The 14,674-nt window shown below is 42.3% G+C and overlaps 1 protein-coding gene across 4 annotated transcripts in view; it reads left to right on the plus strand.

Annotated features, from left to right (window-relative positions):
- Positions 1–14,674, plus strand: part of IL12RB2 (interleukin 12 receptor subunit beta 2) — an 82,865-nt gene that overhangs the window by 33,102 nt on the left and 35,089 nt on the right. For all 4 annotated transcript variants that reach the window (XM_069594320.1, XM_069594341.1, XM_069594330.1 and 1 more), the window contains one exon: positions 10,167–10,386. In XM_069594320.1, coding sequence (XP_069450421.1) covers positions 10,167–10,386 — 220 coding nt within the window. The remainder of the gene's footprint in view (positions 1–10,166; positions 10,387–14,674) is intronic.

Genomic DNA, 14,674 nt, shown 5'->3' on the forward strand with positions numbered 1-14,674 from the left:
TGCAGCTTAAAATTTATCTTAAAAAAATGAATTTTTAATAGCAAGATTATTCTTAAAGCAAGGATTTAGAGCAACCGTAATTTGTAAACAGTATAGAAGAACCTAGCTCAATTCCTGGCTGTTGGTTTTCATTTTCACAAGTGAGCAACTGGTTAAAATGCAAATTCTTCGTCCCGTAAAGATCCCTCCTCCAAAAATGTCCTTTACAGTTATCTGAAAATATGCTGTTCTGGTCCCATTTCATTCCTCTCAACTCTGGGGTTTCTCTTGGTAGAATGAGGGTAATGATCAAAGTACCTGCAGAATTCAAGGTGGGGAGTGGAGGCACAAGTAAATGAGAAGGTGCAAATCCAGAAAAATCACTGGGGCTGTCAAGGAAAAATTAGATGGTACTGCAACATGATTTTTCTCATAACAGTGTAACCAACATACCCAGTGCTAGACCTGTCTTTCTTTCTGTCACAAAGAGCAGTTAGAATAGGCATAAGCAGGGCACCCTGAAGCCAGCCTCGGAGCAAAGTCAACATAACGATTTGTTAGCCAACAGGTAATGTTTAGCAAACTTCCATATGCGGACTCCTCTCTGCTGCTCATCTTAATCTTGTCCCTGTTTCTTAGAAAGCTTTAGGTTCTAAAATGAAGTCTTGAAATTCAAAAGGGCTTTAAAACTCTTCTAGTCCACCCTATCTCTCATGAACATTGCTCCTAGTCCAGCCAGGACAGACAGATGTCTCTGCTGGGACCTTCTGGGACAGGAAAAACTGCTCTGGAGACAGCCCACCTTGAGGGCATCTCTTGTCTATAAGTTAGAAAAGGTTTTCTTTTGTGGAGCCAAAATTGTGGGCCCAAGAAGGATCTTTTGGACCAGAACGAATTTGAATAAGAAACCAAAAATGTAAAAACTAGAAGCTTCTACAACCTTATGCTAGATGGTGGTTATGAAAGGGCACCTTCAAAACCTTCAGCGATTGTCCAGCCTGAAAAAGCAGAGTTGGAGTTATTACAGGACTTAGTCCCTAGTCCTTCCCAGGTGGCGCTAGTGGTAAAGAACCCTCCTGCCAAAGCAGGAGACATAAGAGATTTGGGTTCTGATCCCTGGGTCGGGAAGATTCCCCTGGAGAAGGAAATGGCAACCCATTCCAGTTTTCTTGCCTGGAGAGCTCCAGGGACAGAGGAGCCCAGCAGGCTACAGCGCATAGGGTCACACAGAGTCAGACAAAACTGAAGTGATTCAGCACATGCACACACAGGACTTAGTCTTTTTCTGTTGAATCCCGGATTTCTTCAATGGCCCTACACAGGAAGTGGCAATTAAACCCTGCCCAGAGTTACTGAGATGAGTGGTTCTGCTCTGAGCCCCAGAACCACGAATCCCAGACCTCTAGAGCCAAAGGGCATTTAAGCAGCATGCAGTTCCAACAATCATTTTACAAACATGGAAACTGCAGTTTGGGGAGGGGAAGCAATTTCCCACAAGGATTTCTGTAATGTGGTGCCTGCTGTTGGGAGCCCTTCCTGGGTGGAATACTGCCCTTCTGTTTGGAACCACCTCTCTCCCATTCCTCTGACTGGGGATTCCTCTTGCCACCCTCAGGCGGGACTGGGAGCTGCCGGGGCAGTGCTGTGACATGAGAAACTCATCAAAACCTCAGAACAGCCTGCAGCCAGATCAGGTGCTTTGTGGTGGGGCCCAGTCAGACCTCACTGGGGAAGGGAAGTGAAGACATGCGTGTGGTGGGTGATTTTTCTTTTTTAACTTTGTTCAATACTGGGAAACCCAATGAAAGGGACACCCCGCCACTGCAGAGGGGAATTCAGGGCTTCAGCACCAAAGGAAGCCCCAAGTAAAACCCCGTCAGCCTGTGAACACAGAGAGAGCACGTTTCTCTTGCTGCTGGGGAAACGAGAGATGACCTTTCACTTCTCTAGTATGTTTACACTAGAGGAGAACAACTTGATGCTGAATGGGTACAGCCCAGGTGTGTGCTGAGGGGGGGCAGGGGAGGAGGGGTGTGGAGGGAGGGGAGACGGGTCCGGGGTGAGGGTGTGTGAGTGTCTGGAGTGGTGTGTCTGCATGTGTGCTGTGTGTGTGTGAGTGCACAGGTGTATGAATGCGTGTGAATTTTGTATTTGTGGGAGGGATCTGATTGTGTGGGTGTGTAGAGTATGTGTGTGAGTGTGCAGGCATGTATGCTGTGCATGTATGTGAGTGTCTTAGTCACATCTAATAAAATACCGTAGTTGGGGGGCTTGTAAATAGCAGAGATCAATTTCTCACGGTTCTGGATGCTGGAAATCTGAGATCTGGCTGCCAGCACGGGTAGGTAAGGGCCCTCTTCTTGGTCGCAGACTTCTCTTGTGTCCTTTCATGGTGACATGGTGGAAAGGGCTAGACAGCTGTCTGGGGTCTTAGAGAGTGCTGATGCCATCCATGGGTGCTCCACCCTTATGACCTAATCAACTCACAGAGGCCCCACCTCCTGACACCATCACATTAGGTGTGAAATTCCAATGTGTGAATCACCATTGCAGTGAGTGAGTGTAAAGGCGTGAACCTGTGGAAGATGGGTGTGTGGGGTGTATGTGGGTATGAGTGTGGGTGAATATGTGTGGGTCTGTGAGTGTGGGGGGTGGGTGTGAATGTGAGCATCTACATGTGTGTCTATTTATGAATGTGAGTGTGAGCGTGTTGAGGGTAGAGGAGACTGCTATTGTTCTGGTTCCTATGTAGTTCCTCATTTTCCCACACCTTGGTTTCTCCTAAAAGATACATTTCCTCAAAAGTATTCTGTACTGTTTTTTGCCATAGTTTTTTGTTGTTGTTGTTGTTTTTTAATTTTTGGTCATACCACATGGCTTGTGAGATCTTAGCTCCTTGACCAGGGATTGAACCTGCAGTAAAAGCACGGAGTCCTAACCGCTGGACCACTAAGGAAGTCCCCATAGTTGCTTTTAAGAGAAAAAGTACTTTCTATGCTGAAGCCAAAAAATTGAGCCTAATCTATAAAACACCCGGGTATTGTCAAAACAGTAAATGCGGTGGTAGAAAATGCTGCTGTGTCACCAACAGCCCCAGTGTTGTATGAGAGCCCTTCACAAGGGGTCACCAATTCTTTCCCTCACATTCTAACATCCCCTTCTGCACAAACCTTCACATCATTTCCTTTGCTTTGACCAGTTATTTCCATCTGTGATTCCAGTACACTTTTCCTTCAGTTAACTCAGCTTCCATCCTTTAAGAAGAAAATCACTTTGGATATATATGGATGATGTATGAAAAGATATGACAGTGGGTTAAAGCCACGTTACCCTTTCCAGTTTCCTCTGTCAGTTTCTTCAGAGTCCTCTCACTGAAGCATGGCTAATCATGAACTTTCTGACGTTTGGGTTTAGACCATGGGTCTGGAAGAGAAATGTCTGTGTGCAGATGGAGCTGAGTTCCCTTCTTTATTAGCTCACTCCCTCATTTGTTCATCCACGTGAACAAGTACATTAAAGCCCCACTTTAGGCCTAGAGCCCTTGTTGTATGCAAGGACATGGAGGTGAACAAGCCAGGGGCAGGCTCCGTGTCCTTGAGCTCACAGTCCAGCAGAGGAGGACAGAAATGCAGAGGGGATGGTGAGGGTCTTCAGGTGTTAAGAAGGAGTTCAAGGTTCAGCTGAGGAAACTATGACCAGGGAGGGGAGGGGTGAGGAGTCAGAGAGGACCTTTTAGAAGGTCATATTGGCAGTTTCAGCATCTCCCATCCTCTGTGCAGCTGACTAACTTTGTGAACCGTAGACCAAAGTGAAGCTCAGGCAATGAGTCACTGCAGTTAAAGAGACAGAGCGTCAGGAAGACACAAGGGACGGGAGGGTCTACACATGGAAAGATAGGTCTACAATCAGAATCCATGTGAGAGTCTGCTTGTAGTTTATTTGGTTGAAAGGATTTGGAGGTATGGGTAAATTGAGTCAGCAGTCTAGTTTCTGAGGATTAAATAGGGTGAAGTTTTTGTTTGTTTAAACTGAGTTTTTGTTTTTGTTTTTGTTTTTTTTAATTTATTTTTTTTAATTTTAAAATCTTTAATTCTTACATGCATTCCCAAACATGAACCCCCCCCCCACCTCCCTCCCCTGTTTAAACTGAGTTTTAAGGATAAAATCTTTTGGAACATTTAAAAGCTTTAGAAAATATCATGTATTTTCCCTTAAACTGTTTATGTTGATTCTGTCCAGGTGTTATTACAGTTTTCTGACTTAAAAAAGCAAAAGAAGGTAATATTGGAGTTCCCCAGAAGAACAAATTAGTCAGGACAAGGGTGGGAGAACATTTGCTAGGAAGACCTCAGGGGGGCATGGCTTGGCATGTAACGAATCACATTAGTGAAGTGCTATCCCATAGAAATATTGGGTTGGCCAAAAAGTTCATTCAGCATAAGAGGACACACCTGAACAAACTTTTTGGCCAACCCAGTATAAAGCAAGCTACAGATGCAAGCCATATGTGTAATTTCAAACTTTCTCATAGCCACATTTTAGGACAAAAAAAAAAACAGGTGGAGTTAATTTTAATAATACGTATTACTTAACACAGGTTTATTGGGAATGTTATCATTTCAACATGTAATCAATGTAAAAATTATTAATGAGCTATCTTGGGGTTTCTCTGATGGCTCAGTGGTAAAGAATCCACCTGCCAATGCAGGAGACTCAGGTTTGATCCCCGGGTTGGGAAGATCCCCGGGAGAAGGACATGGCAACTCACTCCAGTATTTCTGCCTGGAGAATCACAGAGACAGAGGAGCCTGGCAGGCTGCAGTCCATAGTGTCGCAGAGTCAGACACGACTGGAGCAACAGCACGCACGCATGCATGCACGTGTCTATTAAGTGCCAGTATGGCCAGAGGCCGAGAGCTCACCCTCCAGATGGCACCCCATCCTAGGTCAGGGTAGCCTCATTTCAAAGGCTACATGGCTCCCTCCTGTAGTGAGCAAGGTTCCTAAGCCTTGACAACCAGGACAGGAGAGATGGGGAAACGCTTGTTTCCAAAAGCGGGGGAAAGATTGAGCAGGGAAGAGATTCACTTGTTAAAAGAAGTAGTTCATTTTGATAAATAGCTACCCTCAAACCATAAAAGACAAGGAGAAAGAGAAAAGAGCCAGCCCCATACTAGTTAACAGCGCAGCTTCAGAAAAGACAGTTGAGATCAGAAGCAGCTTGCTTAATAATTCACTTGGTTTCTTTCTCCCTGTCTTTGTCTTTGCTGAATGAAGAGTGTTCCAGTCTGTATCACATTGCACTGAAGCCATGAATTAATTCTTTGACCTGCTCATATGAAAGGGATTCAATAAAAGTAGAAAGTACTATTTGTAACCTGGTTTATATTGATGGAGGACAAAGGTCTATTGTGAATCCCCAGGGAAGATTGGCTGCCAGGAGCCTTATATAATTATAGGAGGTATACAACATCAGAATCAATATTTAAATACAAAAGCAGCAGATGGGAAGATTAGTTTTGTTGTGGTATTCAACTCTCTCTCCTTCCCTTTCCGAGCGCTGTCCCAACACAGGCTGGCACAGAATTGCTGCAGGTACTTTCAGACAGAACAGGTTGCTTTCCCTTGCTTGCTAGTCACACATGCTATGCCAGCTGCAATGCAGGGAATTTGGGTTGGATAGCAGAATGTGGTCAGTGACAAAGATAAGAGTAAGTAGCAGAGAATTAACAGAACATAGAAAACACAGATGCAAGGAGAGTTAAAGCTTGCTTTTAAAAAGTTTCCATTATTTTGCTGTTTTCCAGCTATAAAACAAGATAGAAATCATTATGCCAGGGTAACTGCCAGAAGGTAAATCAGTTCAGAATAACAGAACACCTGGGGAATGCCTACTAAGAGCCAGCATGATAGCATTTTAAGACCTCATCCTCCAGGTTAGAGCAGCTGTGCTGCCTGGGTTCAAGTTCCAGCTTTACCACTTGCTGGCTATGTGTCCTTGAGCATGGTGCTCAACCTCTCTGTGCCTTATGAGCACAGTGTAGATAATAATAGCATATACTACATGAGATTGCTATGAAAACTAAAGAGAGAATTGTGACAAGTGTTTGCAAGGTCATTGTTAGGAGGCAAACCCTGTGCGTGACACTGAGAATGTAAAAATGAACTGACAGGCTAATGGGGAAAATAGATCCACATATAGAAACTTCCAGTACAGTGATTTTCAAACCTTCCAGGTAAAGACTGTCTTTACCTTGAACTAGGGTTGCTGAAGGCAGGCAGTCGTAAGTTGAAAAGTTGAGGTATTCAGGCTTAAACCCACAAATGGTATATATTCTTTATAATCAACTGTCTGATATTGATGAGATTTCCACAGAGAGCTGTGGTATAAGCCAGGTTAAGAGGCTATGAATAATAGAGGATTCATAGAATAGCCATAAGGGTAAAGTGCCAATCATGATGAGTTTTATATTAGAGTGAATAAAGAGTACCCACCAAGTGTCTTCACATCTGTCATGCACCGAACACTCTTTTGAAACAGTCTGTTTCCCTTAGGTCACTGAATCCTCCAATACACCTGTGCTGCACAAAGAATTATCCTCATTTTACATGTGAGGAAACTGAGGCTCCAGATTTGAAATAGCTTGCCCAAAGTCACACAGCTGCTAAGTGGTGGAACATAAAAGTCAAAGGTCTGTCCTAATAACAAGAACCAAGTCAGCAGTGTTCCAGAACCCAAAAGGAAAAAAAATCTTCACAGATAAAGCTGTGATTAGTAAGTGTTCAAACTCTCCAGCTTTCCACGGTGTCTTGGTTACAGGCTCTCTTCTCTGATATAGGATAAACTCTAACACTTTTTAAAAAGTTATTTTTTGCTTCAAGAGAAATTCAGAAGTAAAATATTACTTTATTGTCAGTACAGTAGTTTTTTTTAAGTCCTGAGAGGAAATGCTTTATCAATTCACAGAAACACCTTTCCTATAATTCACTTCAAAACAGAAACAGGGCAGTGCATTCTGAAATGCATCAGACTTTGTGCTTTCTTGGATTGCACTCACCAAGTTATTTTTCATTCTGAAAGCCTTTTCAGGCAGCGGAGTTATTATAATGGTTTATAAGGGAGCTCGCTCCTTGTTTCTTCGACAAACCAAAGTACCAAAGTCAGAAAGGCTAAGTTCACTAAGTTTAGGTCATTTTCCACAGGACAGAGCAGAAAGAAAACTGAAGGGAGAGCAGCAGTGGACACATTTCTATTTTTAGTGTATTCTTACCAGTAGAAGAAGGTGACGACAGTAATATCACTGGCTGAAATCTGCTCTTAGCCCTGTCCAAGAAGGGACAAGAAGTACCCTGTCTTTGCGATGTTCACAGGGACCCCAGGCTCAATAGGAGTATCTCCTTCATCTCTCACATCCACCAGGGGGCGCACTAAAATCTCACATTACTATGGGGACGAATTCATTTCTTAACCTCTCTTGAGCTTTACCACCCTCATCAGAATGGGGAGTTATAAAGAATAAATGTGACATTCGTTGTAGAGCTCCTGACTCATGGTATGGCCCAATAGATGATAGATTCCCCCTTCTCACCCACCCAAATAAACACTAGAGGAAAAAATAAGTTTATCTGAAAAGACCCAGCTGGCTCCTCAGGCCAAGGTTCTTTTTGTTTCAGAACTTGTCTCCTTCTGACTCAGAGTCTGTCGGCTCTGGAGAAAGAACTCTGGATCTCCACCCTCCCCAAATTACCAACCTCATGCCCGTATTGATGTTCCACATCAGAGCGTACCGCAGCTGCACAATTACAGAGGCTGCTTTGCAACTCTGGGCCAGAAGGGTGACTGAGGACCCAACTATGCAATATGGCGCCTGTACTCACCAACTGCCTCAGGCTTGCCAATAGAAGGAGTAGCGAGTCAGAGTGGAGGGGTCATGAGTCCGGAGATCAGGAGTCCTTGATTCCACTCTCAGCTCCTCCATCCCAACTATGCAGTATGGCGCCTGTACTCACCAACTGCCTCAGGCTTGCCAATAGAAGAAGTAGCGAGTCAGAGTGGAGGGGTCATGAGTCCGGAGGTCAGGAGCCCTTGATTCCACTCAGCTCCTCCATCTGTCTCTTGAGCGGCCTTAAGCAAATCATCTCATGTCCCTGGGACTTAGTTTCCTCCGTTGATAAAATGAAACACTGAATTAATTGTTCATCTGGAGAATCCCCTCCAGTTCTGTTCTTCTGGTATTATTCTATTCCAGCTATTATTATAACTGGAATAATTATTCCACTATTTAGTTCTGTTGTTATTCCATTCCCTCAGAGCCAGGTATAATCCACGGGTGATGGATTATGTCATGATTTGCAAACTTGATGTTACCTAATTTTTTAAACTAACCTAATCACACTGTTTTCAGGTGCTTCAGGAGACTGACTGCCCCGCTGGCTAAATACTTGTTTCTCCAATGGCTCACTGAACTCATTGAATATTTTATTCTATGGACCATGCTAGATAAGTTAGGTCCATTTTCCAATTTGGTTAAGGAGATTAGTTAACTGATTGATGCTAACCTTTATCCCCAAACTTGAGTTTGACATTTTATACAAGCATAAGTCAAGGGATACCACGTTCATTTGTCTAGCTTGTTGGACCCATCTTCATTTTCTTACTGATATTTGCAGCTCAAATATATGGTATCTGAAGAGAAAATGCAAGATAGGTCCAGGCCCTTCACTGCCCTCCTTCACTCATCTTTCCAACCCACACCTCTGCTTACCAGATCACTGGGATCAGATAGATTTCCACAGCAGTCACTATGTAGGTTCGTTGGACCCAGGAGGACTTGACATTTCCCCCCTTCTATTAGCATTCTACCATTGGATTGCATGAGATTGCCAAGATGTCTGTGAAGGACAATGAGAGGGCCATAATAGAGGCTGTTTCCCTATTTGCCTCCTGGGTCCCTGGCAAGAATGGGGAGCTTTGTGAGTGCCAACTCGTGGGAAGTACATTTGGGTGCTACCCTCTGGAGCTACCAAAGAGACAGGCAGGGAAGGATGGAATGAGAGAGAACTGACGGAATGGTCTTCCCCACCCAGCTTTTACTTATTTATCTTTTTTTTTTCCTTCTGTGGCCAAAGGCATGTTTATTAATAACAGTTCAGAACATCACAATGTCAAAAGCACTCACTTGTTTTCATCCACACAAGATCAGCTGTGATGCACACTTGCCCCACCAAAACTTTGTTGGTTCTTGCCAGGACACAGGATGTCTTATAGGGAAAGGCTGAAAATGCACCCCAGAATGCCCCCAGCCACGTGGCATTCACCCACTGCTTTGACCATATTTTATGATCTAGTCTTGGGCTTTGTGGATCCAGAAAGGCACCTACAACGTAGCCTGCATCATTCAAGCTGCCAGAGCCTGAAATATAAAAAAGCTGGATGTTCACGCATTAATTTATGGTGAGAATTGCAGCTGTTGGGCCAACCAGAAGGCCTGAGTCAGCAGATAGGAGCATCCTCTTGCAGCATGCTAATTATTTCAGAAGCCAAATTATAATCAGAAGGCCAGTTTTTTCACTTAAAGTGGAAGATACAAATTCTAAATGAAGCAGATATTCATATTAACCCAGCCTCTCCTGACAGATAAAGGATGTAGGATACCAAATTATTAAAAGATGGCTTAGGAGCAGGAAACCAGAGAAAGGGGCATTTGCCAACCCTAAGGTGTGTCTTTCAGTGTCTTAAGGTCACCCCACACCCCATGGAAGGAAGAGCCTTGCCAAGAAAAGTGTGATGCTTAAGTCTGGTGAGCAATGCCTTTCTCTTCCTATGCTAGGCATGGACAGGCACTGCCAACACAGGCTTGGGCAACTCTCCATTTCCAGTACTTCTGTTTCTCATGGTCCTTGTCCTAACAGGGTTACAATACAAAGAATTAGTTTTATGCTTACTTTCTGGGATTGTTCCCAAACAGTTCTATAAGAATTAACTTTTTAAAAATGTTAACTGATTTTTTTCTATACGTGGTGGAGCTTGGTGGAGCGTAAAAGTGTGTGGTGGAAGAAATGAAAAGATGTAAATAAAAAGGTTGCTTTGGTGTAGCTGCCTGCTGCAGGCAGTCATGAGGTCCTAGCATAGAGCATCCAGTGACCTTGTCTGAGAGTACACAGTAAGTAAATGTGTTTTGTTGCAGAATCTGAGTCTATCGGAAGCAAGAGGAAAAATCCTCCACTATCAAGTGACCTTGCAGGAGGTGGCAGGAGGGGAAATCACACTACAGAACATCACAGAAGACACCTCCTGGACCTGGGTCATTCCCAGAACTGGGACCTGGGCTGTGGCTGTGTCTGCAGCTAACTCGAAAGGCAGTTCCCTGCCCACTCGCATTAACATTACAGATCTGTGTGGGGCAGGTAAGTACCAAATTTTCTTTAATATTGCTTGTAGGAAACTGTCTTCCTAATCTCTTATCTCATTCAGGCCCAGCTTAGGGCCTGGAATGAGTAGAACAAGAGTTTAGAATCTGAAATTAACAGGTTGCAGAGGCTGTCTGAAATTTCCTTTTAGCCAGTGAGTGTGCAAATGAATTAGCACCTCTGAGCTTCAATTTCCCCCTCTCTACACTAGGGATTATATTACCTGAATTGCAGGTCATTGTGAGTTTAAATACAGAGACTAATAAATACATAATAGGTGTTTGGGGTTTCCCTGGTGGCTCAACTGGTAAAGAAACCCCTGCCAATGCAAGAGGTACAGGTTCGATCCCTGGGTCAGGAAGATCCCCTGGAGTAGGAAATGGAAACCCACTCTAGTATTCTTGCTTGGGAAGTCTCATTGACAGAGGAGACTAGTGAACTGGAGACCATGGGGTCACAAAGAGTCGAACATGAGTGAGAGCGTGCACACACATATGAACAATAAACATTAGTTAAGGAAATATTTATTACATTAAATTGAACACTAATATCTGGCTAATTGTTCCATGAGCAAGAGTAGTATGTATTGTCAAGTTCTAGAAAAAGCATACCTATAGTCAAAACATGTTTTAAAACTAATAGTATTAAAATTAAATTCTGGCTGTAAGGAACTATAGTACAATATTGCTATACTATAGCTATTTATTATTCAAATTTAGATATGTATCCAACTATCTACATTGAAAACCTCCCAACTAGCTAGACATATTTTATAGTCACATCCTCTGAAAACTAACTTGTCAGGATTAAATCTGATAATTAGTGAAGAAAATAGATATTAAAACTGTTTTCAAGATCTGTATTGTGAAAGTATTTTAGTCAAGATTTTTGGCCTAACTTTTTCAAAAAATGCCTGATAGAATAAAACTCTATAATTAGATTTTTCCTTAAAATTCAGTGTAACAGTTTATCCACACAGGGATCTGAAAGTGAAAGTTGCTCAGTTGTGTCCAACTCTTTGCAGTCCAGGAATTCTCCAGGACAGAGTACTGGAGTGGGTAGCTGTTCCCTTCTCAAGGGAATCCTCCCAACCTAGGGATTGAACCCAATTCTCTCACATTGCAGGCAGATTCTTTACCAGCTGAGGCACCAGGTAAGCCCAAGTATACTAGAGTGGGTCGCCTATCCCTTCTCCAGCAAATCTTCCTGACCCAGGAATTGAACTGGGGTCTCCTACATTGCATGCAGATTGTTTACCAGCTGAGCCACCAGGGAAGCCTAGCAATTATTATTTTGAAGAAGCTTCTACCAAGAATTATCATCTTATATATACTATTGAATCTTGGTTATAAGTCTTTTCAGTCATATATCTGTAAAGGTAGAGATAATATAGTAGATAAAAATACAAATAAATACAAAATAAAAATAAATATTAATATAACCTTGGGTCAGCATATGAGTTAGGAATTGCTTTTAGGAGTAATAGTTGCTCTTTCTAGAGGCTTGACTACAGTGACTTATTATAAGACCTAATCTCTTATAGAAGAGAAGTTTGGAGGTAGACAGCCCAGGGCTGGTGTGACAGCTGTACACGTGAGGACTCCAGCCTCCTTCCTTCTGTACCCACTGCTACATAGTCCAAGATGACTGCTGGAGCCCCAGCTGTCTCCTTCTAGGCAGCAGAAAAGAAGGGAGAAGCCTCACCTCTCACTCTTGAGGAGTTTTGCCCCAGGTCACACAACAACACTTGCAGTATTGACCCTAACTGGTCACCTGGTCACACCCAACTACAAAGGAGACTCAGAAACACATTGTTCTCTTGCTAGAGAAAATGAGGAGAGGGTATTTGATAGATAACTGGTCATCTCTGCCTCATGTGGGGAAGGTATCTAAGAAGAAACTTGAAGGAAAAGATGGATTACCTATGGAAAAAAAGCTTAAACTTTATGCATAGTAAAGTAAGAATTTTTAAAACACTGTAAATAAGGCTTTAAAATGCAAAGAGCAATTTAGGAGAAGTATATGATAGATTTCTGGCAAGTACATATAACTTTTCAAATAAATAAGAGATAATGGGATATGAACAGGAAACTCAAAAATAAATATAACGTAAAAGGAATAGGGACTTCCCTCATGGTCCAGTGGCTAAGACTCCACTCTTCCAATGCAAAGGGCCAGGGTTTGATCCATGATCAGGGAACTTGATCCCACATGCTGCAACTAAAAGATCTTGCATGCTGAAGCTAAGACCTGGGCAGTTAAATAAATAAATAAATAAACATTTTTTAAAAATAAATAAATAAAAGGAACAATAAAGATATAAAAATATGTTCAGCCTAACTAGCAATCAATGAGGTGCAAGTTTTGAAAGAAAAAAAAAAAACCATAGCAATCAAATCAAAATGAAAAAGAGTAAATAGCATCAGCATAACCTATACTGGTGAAACTGTAGGGAAAATCCACTTTTGTGTGAATTGGTACAACTTTCTTTACAGTTGAGCCACTAGGGAAGCCCATGAATTGGTATAATTTTCTGAAGAGAAATGTGGCAATTTGTAACATAAAAAACTTCAAATATGAATATATCTTTTGACCAGGAAACTGTACCATTAAAAATACATCCTTAGCAAATAATAAGGCATGAGCTTAAAAAAATGTAAACTTTTTGGTTGAATGGTTAAAATTTTTTTTTTGTTGAAATGGTTTTGAAATAATGAAACACTAGAAAGAGCCTAAAATTTTATAACAGAGGATGAATTGGTTAAATATATCATAACCTTCACCCACCTTAATCCCACTCCAGCATAAAAGTAATATTGTAGCTGTGTTTTTATTGGTGTGGAAAGATCCACATGATGAGTGAAAAAGTAGGCTGTCAAAAGTATACATGGTATGCTGCTGCTAAGTCACTTCAGTCGTGTCCGACTCTGTGAGACCCCATAGATGGCAGCCCACCAGGCTCCCCTGTCCCTGGGATTCTCCAGGCAAGAACACTGGAGTGGGTTGCCATTTCCTTCTCCATGCATGAAAGTAAAAAGTGAAAGTGAAGTCATTGAGTCGTGTCCAACTCTCAGCGACCCCATGGACTACAGCACACCAGGCTCCTCCGTCCACGGGATTTTCCAGGCAAGAGTACTGGAGTGGGGTGCCATTGCCTTCTCCTATACATGGTATAATGCAATTTAAAATATGTATTTACACAAATAGACATTTTAGCACAGTAAAGTCTAGAAGAATGTACATGGAAATATTAACAGAAGTCTTATCTACATTGCGGCATTACAGGTGATTTTTATACTCAAATTTGCTTCTTCATTGAATAAGTACTGTCTGTAATTTTTTAAAGGAATCCTGTAGGGGAAAATTGAGATCTTACCACTGTTTAATATCCTGCTCTTGTTAGTATGTCGAAATACCTTACTTCTTTAAACCTCACTGCAGATGGGCCTTGAGGATATAAGTGTCTTGAATTTTCTGGGCCCATTCCAGTTCTTTTACTTAGATTTGAAAACAGCTTCTCAAAATAACACATTCATTAGGCCTCTGCATTATTGATTCAAACAAAAATTTATTGAGATTACTATATAAGGTAACTGGAGTTCAGCAATAGGTGAAAAGTATGGTTACATTTTGTCCAGTGGGAGGGTCAATCATGTAAAAAAAGTAAACTGCAGTACAGCATATATGTGAGACAAGAGATATGCACATGGCACTCCAGGAACAGAGAAAAGTAGAAGTATGGGCATGGAGGGGAGACTTCATGTGAACAGAGAATAGAGAGACAAGTTGGTGTTGGCCAGGCAAAGCAGTGCAGGTATGCAGGCAAGGTTTGTTTTAAAGTTAAGATCTGAGAAGGCATAGAAGTTGAAAAGAAGAACCAGAGTGGGAAAGAGTTGATGAGAAAGGGAAAAGGGGATCATTAAGGGAATAAAGTTCCTGAGGAGCTGGAAGATGATGGATCCAGTAGCCAAAAAGACATAAGAGGCACAGTTCCCCCTCTCAGAATGGAGGAGTGTCAGTAAGGATGAGGCTTAAAATAGAGAAACGTGGAGGGGTGGTAAAGTAAGATATTGAAACAGCTCTCTAGACCTGGGCTGCAGCTAAAAGAGTCCTGGTCCTAGAAATCTTAAGAGCCCATTGCCTATCTTAAGGCCACACCTGAGCCATCCAATAGAAGTAGTCAAGCCTCCTAGGGAGACGTGGATGGCAGATTTGCAAATCTCCCGTCCAGGAGCTCTCATGTCTCATAAATTCTGCATGATCTGTAGGAATAGTGTACCATGTA

Source organism: Ovis canadensis, chromosome 1, assembly GCF_042477335.2.
Source record: "Ovis canadensis isolate MfBH-ARS-UI-01 breed Bighorn chromosome 1, ARS-UI_OviCan_v2, whole genome shotgun sequence".
Classification (NCBI taxonomy): domain Eukaryota; kingdom Metazoa; phylum Chordata; class Mammalia; order Artiodactyla; family Bovidae; genus Ovis; species Ovis canadensis.